This window comes from Malaclemys terrapin, chromosome 8 (assembly GCF_027887155.1).
Source record: "Malaclemys terrapin pileata isolate rMalTer1 chromosome 8, rMalTer1.hap1, whole genome shotgun sequence".
Taxonomy (NCBI): Eukaryota; Metazoa; Chordata; order Testudines; family Emydidae; genus Malaclemys; species Malaclemys terrapin.
Window position 1 is genome coordinate 81,292,813 of NC_071512.1, and position 9,805 is coordinate 81,302,617.

The window sequence follows — 9,805 nt, forward strand, 5'->3', positions numbered from 1 at the left end:
ATCCCCCTCAACTAATGTGATCGTAATTGTTAAACTAGATGTTAAGGGTGTTTTTAAATGTTAGCTAAGTAGAATTAAAAAAAAAAGAGGCACTGGCCTTATCTACATGACTTTTCAAACAGGGTATTAGAACATTTTTGAAAGCACTGTATATTTTAACACAGGCTAAGTGGTTGGGTTAAAGCTTAAGTTCCTACATAGGTGACCGGTTTAGCATGTTTTAAACTTAAAGGTTTGTCTATACTAGACTTTTCAAAGGCATTAGACTGTTAGTTAACACCCTTTTTAGTCTTCTCTAGATAAGGTCTGTATTTTTTTTAAAGCAAATTATTTCTCAGCATTACATCCATTTGTATACCTATGTAGGCTCAAGTAATTGTAAAATGCAAACTCCAATACGTTTGCCTTTGTTGTACAATATAGCCTACTAGTGAATATAAACAAGATCTCAGCTGAGGCAAACAAAATAGAGTGGTTCTTAGTTTTTCCATCAAATATAGGAGTCTCCACCTCCAAATTTGTGTAAATATTTGAGGCTAATCAGAGTACACTAAAAATAAGCTTATTGGAATCCACATGTAAATAAAGGGTTTGAGCTTTCTGTGCTAATATTGACTGTTATGGAATAACCTATCCAGAGGGCTTTTTTACACTCACCCAGTGGTTCTCAAACTGTGGGTTGGGACCCCAAAGTGCGTCGCAATTCCATTTTTAATGGGGTTGCCAGGGCTGGTTTAGACTTGCTGGGTCCCAGGCTGAAGCCCAAGCTCTTCAGCCCTCAGTGGTGAGGCTCAGGTTACAGCCCCCCCCCCACCTCTGAGAGGTGTGGGATTTCAGCTTTGTGCCCCTTGCCCCCAGGCTTTTGTCTCCCCTCCTGGGGTCATCTAGTAATTTTTGTTGTCAGATGGGGGCTCGCAGTGCAATGAAGTTTGAGAACCCCTGCATTAACCCTTATCAGTTGGTGATTGGCCTACTGTACATGCTGAAGCATGAGAGGGTTGTGATTTTCAAAGCAGTCAATCAAGGCTGTCCCTCCCACAGCATTCTTGCCGGCAAGTTAAAGAAGTATGGGCTGGATGAATAGACTATAGGGGGATAGAAAGCTGGCTAGATCGTCGGGCTCAATGTGTAGTGATCAATGGCTCCATGTCTAGTTGGCAGCCGGTTTCAAGCGGAATGCCCCAAGGGTTGGTCCTGGGGCCGGTTTTGTTCAATATCTTCATTAATGATCTGGAGGATGGCGTGGACTGCACTCTCAACAAGTTTGCAGATAACACTAAACTGGGAGGAGTGGTAGATACATTGAAGGGTAGGGATAGGATACAGAGGGACCTAGACAAATTAGAGGATTGGGCCAAAAGAAACCTGATGAGATTCAACAAGGACAAGTGCAGAGTCCTGCACTTAGGACGGAAGAATCCCATGCACTGCTACAGACTAGGGACCAAATGGCTAGGAAGCAATTCTGCATAAAAGGACCTAGGGGTTACAGTGGACAAGAAGCTGGATATGAGTCAACAGTGTGCCTTTGTTGCCAAGAAGGCTAACGGCATTTTGGGCTGTAGAAGTAGGGGCATTGCCAGCAGATCGAGGGACATTCCCCTCTATTCAACATTGCTGAGGCCTCATCTGGAGTATTGTGTCCAGTTTTGGGCCCCACACTATTGTCTGTTACAGCTGTCCTGCTGCATTCCTTTTCCCCCTCTCCTTTCTGTTTGTCCTGTGTGGCCACCCCTCCCAGCCATTGTGCTAACTAAAGTCACAGCCTTATTCATAGGAATGGCTTGTACAGACTAACTGGAGCCATTGCTCTGCCTAGGGAGGGGGCTTCTTGCTGCTTTGTTTGGTTCCTTTGTTCAGACCCGGGCTCTGTGTGGGGGGCGCTGCCCAGAAATGCAAGACCTGAAGTGGCCAACTAATTAAGCATATGAGTCATACCTGTGGCTCAGGCATGCCTATGCTTACCTGCAGCCTTTCCCTGCCTTCTCTCCCCCCCTGTATCAAGAGGAGCCAATCAAAAGAACTGGTGGGAAACTGCCTGAGTTTGCCTTTAAAGCTGGACATTTTCTGATCAGACCTTGGAGAAGGTCCTTGCTTTGCCACCTGGTCTGATCAGCTAGGGGTCTTTGGGGGGCCCTCTCCTCACTCTCTTTGTTTTTGAGCATACCCCCATTTTTAAACTCCCCTCCCACAAACAACAAATTTGTGCCTGGAGATCTCCTGATTATTGTAAGCGAATCGAGTCCTCTCTCCATCCTCCGATGCTACTGCCATTCCTGTCTCTGTGCTTGCTGCTGTCCTGGGGATTGGTAAGAACTCCCTCTTGCAAACTTCCCCTGTCCTAGCTGCTGGCCTTGTTTCCCCAGCAGACAGACCCAAGCTAACTCCTTGGTCTGTATCTGTAATCTGTTTCTTGCTCCACAGCGCCTTTGCTGCTGGAAATAAGCCTGTGCCTCTGCTAGGCTGTGCCTTCCTGGACTGTATCCTGGGCTGCCGACTTGCAGCCACCCCACTGCTGCAGCCACCAATAGTTAACCCCCCCCCGTACCCCCCCCTCCCCGGGGCTGTACCCTGGGCACACACCACTCTGCCCTCCGGAACTGCTCCCCCTCCCAATCAAAGAAGTGGCATAGTGTAAGGTGCACCTATTAGAATCAGGTTCTTAGTCTAGATAAGTTGTAATTTCATTTTGCATAGCTGTGGTTAAGTTAGGTTTAAAGAATTGTTTGTATTGTGCTCTGTAAGTTAGGTTTAAAAAAATTGTTGCATTGTGTTCTGTTATTGCTAATTTGTGTAGTCTTGGATAAGTTATAGATAAGATTTTACTGTGTTCTGTATAATTGTGGTTAAGTCTGTCTTCCCGCTGCCCTAACCATGCCCCCCCCCCAACCCGAGCTTGCCCGTGTCTCCCCCTGAGCTCCCCAGTCACTCATTGCAGTCTCTCTGCTGTTTAAACTTGCAGCCTGTCTGCTCTCTGTCTCTCCCTGAGTTTAAATCTCCCTCCGCAGCGCCTCTGCCTTTGGTCTCTGCTCCACCACGTGCTCCTCTTCCCCCATCCCCCAACCTCACTCCTCTACCACTGCCTCTCTCTCTTTTAATCCCTTCCCCCACGTGCTCACCCCACTCCTGCTGCTGCCAAACCTCAATTGTATTACTGAAGTCTAGCATAAAACCCCATTGGTTACCCTTTTTCTCTCTAACACACCTCACATTTTACATTTACACCCCTGTCACATATTTTTACCTAGAGTTGTTGGTTATTTACCCATAACTGTTAGTTGGTAATATGCTGCTGTGACACACCCCTTACATAGGAACTGTTAGCTACCTGTTACATTTATAGTTCAGTGTTAATTGGTTACCAACTGTATTGGACCCCATTGTATTGTACCCCACTATTGAAAGCCCCTATCCTATTTACTAAAAGAAACCCCTCCCCAATTGTCTACCTTAACAAACCCTGTACCCCTCACTATTGAATTTTCCCTGTTTTTGCATTTTCTTAATAAAGTTTATTTTGTACCCCACCAGTGCAGTAGTTGTCCCCCAAGATCCCCTACCTGATTATTTTCCAGGATAGGTTGTAGATTCATTTGCAAATTTAACACCATTAATCTGGGTTTGAATAGGGACTGGGAGTGGCTGGCTCATTACAGAAGCAGCTTTTCCTCTCCTGGAATTGATACCTCCTCCTCTATTATTGGGAGTGGACTACATCCACCCTGATTGAATTGGCCCTGTCAACACTGGTTCTCTACTTGCGAAGTAACTCCCTGCTCTCCATGTGTCAATATATAACGCCTGCATCTGTAACTTTCACTCCATGCATCTGAAGAAGTGAGGTTTTTTACCCACGAAAGCTTATGCCCAAATAAATCTGTTTGTCTTTAAGGTGCCACCAGACTCCTTAGCATCTTGTATGGCGCTCTCAGATTCCCCCATCTAGGGTGACTAGACAGCAAGTGTGAAAAATCAGGATGGGGGTGGGGGGGTAATAGGAACCTAGATAAGAAAAAAAAAATCAGGACTGTCCCTATAAAAGCGGGACATCTGGTCACCCTACCCCCCTCTTATCTCTAAACAGTCACAGTCTTTCCTCCTGCCGCGCTCTCCCCACCAGTGCAATCACTGGGCCTGCGCCGGGCTTCCGGGCCGGGGGAGAGCACGTCCGGGGTGCCCGCCCCCTCGCGGGCAGTGGGACCCCTGTGTGCGAGGGAGCCGGTGCGAGGGGGCCGACGGGGCAGCTCCCCGGGCAAGGGCGGCGCCGTGAGGGAGCCTGGCTCCGCGGCCTCTCTCGCGCGCGGAACGTCTGGTTCCAGGCCGGGTTTCCGCGGCCGCTGGGTGTCCCCAGTGCCAGCCCCGCCATGGCGGCGGAGGGGAAGGATCCGCTCGGCTACTTCGCGGCCTACGGCAGCGACAGCAGCAGCTCCAGCTCGGACTCCGAGGGCGACGAGCCGCGCGCCGCCGGGGGAGAGGCGGCCGGGGTTGCTGGGGAGGCGGCCGGGGGCAGCCCGGGCCGGAAGCCGCGGCTGCCCGGGCCCGACGAGCTGTTCCGGAACGTGTCCCGGCCGCCGTCCTTTCTCTATAACCCGCTCAACAAGCAGATCGACTGGGAGCGCCGGGTGGTGCGGGCGCCCGAGGAGGTGAGGCCGGGGGGGCTCTCGGGTAAAGCCCGGCGTTCGGCGCGCGGCCCTCCCGGCCCTGGGCTGCTGGGCGCGGTGTCCCCGAGCGGCCCCAGGGAGAGCCCCAAGCCCCTGCGAACAGCGGGGCGGAGTCTCTCCCGCCCCTAGGAGCCAAGGGCGGCTCCCGGGGTATCCGGCTCCCGCTACTCAAAGACACTACGACCCTCTTCTGCAGTGGTTCTCAATCTAGTTATCGCCGTGGGCCGCAGGTTGAGAACCACAGCGCCCTTCCCCCGCCAATAAACCCCCACACTCCTCTATGCCCGGAAGGGAGGGTAGCCTAAAACCTGGGGATACTCCCCACAACCCAGGCCAGAGACCCACTCTCCCGCCCGCTGCTGGCAGTAGCGCTCCAGTAGGCTGCCAGACACTGTCTCCCCCTGGACCAGCCCCACCGCCTTTTAGACCAGAGCAACACATTTTGAATTTTTTTTTAGCACTCAGCTGGGCCGCTGCTGTCTGCTATTTGGGCTGCATGCAGGTTGAGAAATCGCTGCCCTTGAGCAAGGCTCTCGAACAGAGCCTGGTGAGATTGCCAGACCCTCTTCCCAACAGGTGCACTGGGAGGAACGTCAGGGTAGAGCCCTGCAGCCGGACTGGGTAACAGAAGGAGTCAGTATTGTGGGGTAGGAGCAGGATTAAAAAATAGTCCCGCACAGGTTTCTAAATCAGACTTCTCCTCACAGAGTTTGTTGAATCTTTGCTATTTTCTTTGGGCTGGGGGCATGGGGTTTAGTTTTCTGGCTTTCCCCTTTGTTGTTTTAGGGGAAAGGCTCTTTCTTGTTTAACCTTGCCAGGATAGCATGACCAGACAGCAAGTGTGAAAAATCGGGACGGGGGTGTGGGGTAGTAGGAGCCTATATAAGAAAAAGACCCCAAAATCGGGACATCTGGTCACCCTATGCCAGGGCCCCTCGGGTAATGGCTTTGGTAATCCAGAGATCAGCTCTTCTTTGGTTTGATGATGTAATGTGAGGCTCTCGCTTTCTGCTCCACTTTGCTTTGTTGCAATGCATTGTAAATAATTGTGTTCTCTTCAACAGCCTCCTAAGGAATTCAAAGTGTGGAAGAGTAATGCAGTACCACCACCTGAGATTTACAGTATTAAGGAAAAGAAGCCGCCACCACCTCCTGAGCTTGATATGGCAATAAAATGGTCTAACATATATGAGGACAATGGAGATGATGCTCCACAGCAAACAAACAAAGTTAACTTTTTACCAGAAGAGGAGCAAGAGCCTTCAGAATCAGGTGGGAAATTATCTAATCTGGTGAAGGGTCTAGGGTTGCCAACTTTCTGATTGCAGAAAACCGAACACGCTTGCCCTGCCCCAAGGCCCTGCCCTGGGCTCACTCCATCCCCCCCTCCCTCCATTGCTTGCTCTCCCCCACCCTTGCTCACTGGCTCATATTCACCAAGCTGCAGCAGGGGGTTGGGATGCCAGAGGGGGCTCAGGACTGGGGCAGGGGTTGGGGTGTTACACAGGGGTGCAAGCTCCAGGAGGGACTTTGGGTGCAGAAGGGGACTTCTGGGCTGGGGCAGGGGATTGGGGTGTGGGCTCCAGGCAGCGCTTACCTCAGGCAGCTCTCAGAAGCAGCGACATGTCCCTCTGGCTCCTAGGTGCAGGGCAGGCTAGGGGCAGCGCACAAAGTCCCCTGTCTGCTCCTGCGCCTAGGAGCTGAAGGGACAAGCTAGCCGCTGTGAACAACTGGACTTTTAGCTGCCAGGCCAGCAGTGCTGACCAGAGTCTCCAGGGTCCCTTTTTGAACAGGTGTTCTGGTCGAAAACCGGACTCCTAGCAATCCTAGAAGGGTCTGAAAAATAAAAAGGGATGGTTCATTTTGGGTGTGTATTATGTGATCTGCTTTTAGTTTGGTCTTCCTGGGTTTCCTTCTTTCCCCTCCTCCATAATGGGCAATATCTAATATATGGTAAATTAGTACTGTACTAGTGGCTCAAGAATGATTATGTGTAAAATCCTGTTATAAAATTTTCTCTTATTAGGAGGAAAATCATAATGAAAAATAAACCATTTTCCAAGCAACCATGTGCTATAGAGCTAATTTATAGATTGTTGCAGGATGCAGTCCCAGGGAGCTTAGTTACATTAATTCTCTCTCTTGTTGTTGGGGTTGTTAAATGTTCACTTGCTCATATTCTGCTGTTCCAAAATCCTGTTTGAAGCTTCTTTTTTATCAAACATTTGATTTTGTTATATTGAACTTGGAAAAAGGGATGAAATAATAATGTAATACATACCTGATTTTAAAGAGTCAAGATTCTCATAGGATACCATGTAAAATTAAAGCATCCAAATTTCATAAATCAAAGCTTGAAACCATTGATCACCTAATAGTTCAAGGTCACCCCTATAATTAATAATTCATTAAAAATGTACTATCTGCTTTAATGAACCAATAGTAAGTGCAGTTCCTACATTGTGTTTCTTTGATAGTTCTTTCTTCTCCAGGTAGTCATGACATAATGTGCTTTCCACAGTCACATATGTACTAAGCTTAACATGAATGTGAATAAAAAGTGGATTTGCTGAATACTGCTACATGTGCTGGAGGGAAAGATGTTAATACAAAATACAAATAAGGTGGTGCACGTCACCAGGCTCTGCTGTAGAGATCTTTGGGGCAAGGCCATTGGTGGCCTGCTGTTCCTCCTCCTCTTGTACCACTCTTAAGCCAGAGCAATACTATCTGGCTGCCTTATTCTTCCTCTCTTCACAAAATTATATTTGTGGTTCAGCGGCAAGGTTAGATCCAACAATTTCAGACAGGTTTTATATTCAAAACTGTAAAAGAAAATTTAGTTATGAGAACTACTGCTGTGTTTCACCCCAAAAGTAGCTATATTTCAGTGGTAGGCCAGGTTATTTGTATTTATGATGTTTGCAAAGTACTTCAGGATAAAAGGAGCTGTAAATGAAAGATGTTTTTTAGAAGAGCATCTATAATACACGCACCTAAACATCTTGATACCGTAGGTTGGAAGAATTGGCCGTATAGGTCATTGAATGTTCTTTTTGTCAACTACGTATTAAATGTGTTTGTGTGCGAGAATAACTCAAGACAAGCTGTAAAGAATAGAGCTAAAAGTAGAAAATGTTTCTTTTGAAACATTCAATATTGTCTTGGATATCAGTGAGGTACTTAGGCTTGCTCATTGAGAACTTGATTGACAAAGGGAGCATCATCATCTGAGGATGGCCTCCAACTGCTTTCTAAGTTTCACTCTGAATATTGACTGCTCCTGCTCCATTTTCCTCCCACTCTTCATTTCATCTGCCCTGCATGCTCCCCTTCTTCCTTCCCTCTTCACCACTATCCTGTCCTCCTTCCGTTGTCTCCCCTCCTAACAAAATCCCACCCAAAGATTAAAAAGATATTGTACAACAAACATGAAATCTGCAGACCCTCACTCTCTGCTTATATGTAATATCTCTCTTCCTATTCTTGGTCTGTCTTGTCTCTTTAAATTGTTAGTCCCTGCCCCAAAGATCTATCTCCTGCTGTTTGAACAATGCCTAGCATGATTGGCCCCTAGTCACTACCATAATAAAAATAATTAATCTTTCCTACTAACACTTTGGTCGGTTCCAAGAGTGGGGATGTTATCCGCCAGTCCTAGTGTGTGTGGTTCCAACGGATCTTCAGAAGTGGAAAAATAAATTGGTTTGGCAAGAGGCTAGGGTATGTGACAACACATATCTAACTTTCCAGCTTGAGTTCATATATTGTACTTGTGTTAATTGACACCATCTTTTATTTAAAGATGATGAAAAAGATGAACCAGCTTCTGCTAAGAAACGCAAACTAGACACTGGAGAAGAGACTAAGAGGAAGAAGTAATAAGCAGGATGAACTGCATTTGGCCCACTATGGACACCTAGTGAACTTTGATTCCTCTGCTGAAATGGGAAACAAATACACTTTCACCTAATTTATATCATATGTTGTTTAGAGATTTTTTTATTTCCATAGAATATTTGCCACTTGGAAAGCACAAGCGTTCATGGATCAGTATTGTGATAAAACTTGTATCCACTGAACAAAAATTAAGTCCATGTAATCAATTGATTTAAAACACAATCTTTTAAAGTATTTGATGAATATTTGTGCTCGTACAGGTTATAAGGCTTTGTGGTATTCTCTTTATCCACAAACTTGTGATGTGAGCTTTTCTCAGCTGCCCTGCCATCGTGCTAAAACCTTTTATAAAGGAACATATTTTTTAAAATGTTGGTTTAAGTAATGTACTGTGGTACATGTTTAATCAATGCTGTTTGGAAATGTATGTAAAGAGTGTAAATACGTAGGTGACCTGAAATTAAAACTACATGTGAAAATGTATATAGCTTAGCTGTTTAATATACAATGTAATGGACAAATTCTATAGTGTGTGTTTTAGCAGTATGTTAGACGCTTGACAAATTCTTCAAGGTTTGATGTGTAATAAATTGAGAGTTACTGCTTCATTTAGGACACTGGTCTTCAAAAATGTACTTGAAAAGTGGAGTTTGCTTTGAAATCTATGCTGGATACCACCATGTTGTTGCCTGCAGCAGTGGCTTATGAGGTTAAATGATGTGAGGAAAATTGTCACTATTGCAGAATGGGGTCAATTTATGTATTCTGTATTCTCAAAGTGGAGAAGAAAACTGACATGCATGCTAAAAACAGAAGTTGTCATGGCTCAACTTCAGCACACCATGATTATTGTCAAATGCATCTCCTTCAGTACAAAATAGTAATATGAAGCTCAGGTGACTTTTATACACAACCAGAAACAGGAGTTCTGCAGCAAGCAAGCCATCTGTTTATTGCTCGCATTGCAGAATCTAGTCAAGCAATATGCCCTCCTGATTCACATCTTTTCAGAGGGCTTTATGCATATCTGAGAATAAATAGTGCCTACGACCATTGCAATCATGCAATCAGAAATGATTCAGGTTCAACGGTAGGAGTGGGACCGTGATTTCACAGGGCATAGCCACACACTGTGACAGTTTAGGAACTGTGGAATGCTGCAGCCATTTGAAATTAGAATGTAAATACCTAATTGTCACCAGCCTCCCATAGTGTGAAATTGCCACCTGTTTTAATAATCACAT

The 9,805-nt window shown here is 46.4% G+C and overlaps 1 protein-coding gene across 1 annotated transcript; it reads left to right on the top strand.

Annotated features, from left to right (window-relative positions):
• The first annotated feature begins 4,098 nt into the window (after window positions 1-4,098).
• C8H1orf52 (chromosome 8 C1orf52 homolog) lies at window positions 4,099-9,169 on the top strand. Its single transcript, XM_054037374.1, has 3 exons — window positions 4,099-4,643; window positions 5,726-5,933; window positions 8,467-9,169. Exons 1-3 carry the CDS (start codon window positions 4,365-4,367, stop codon window positions 8,541-8,543), a joined length of 564 nt encoding a protein of 187 aa, XP_053893349.1. The 5' UTR covers window positions 4,099-4,364; the 3' UTR covers window positions 8,544-9,169.
• The last annotated feature ends 636 nt before the right edge of the window (window positions 9,170-9,805 follow it).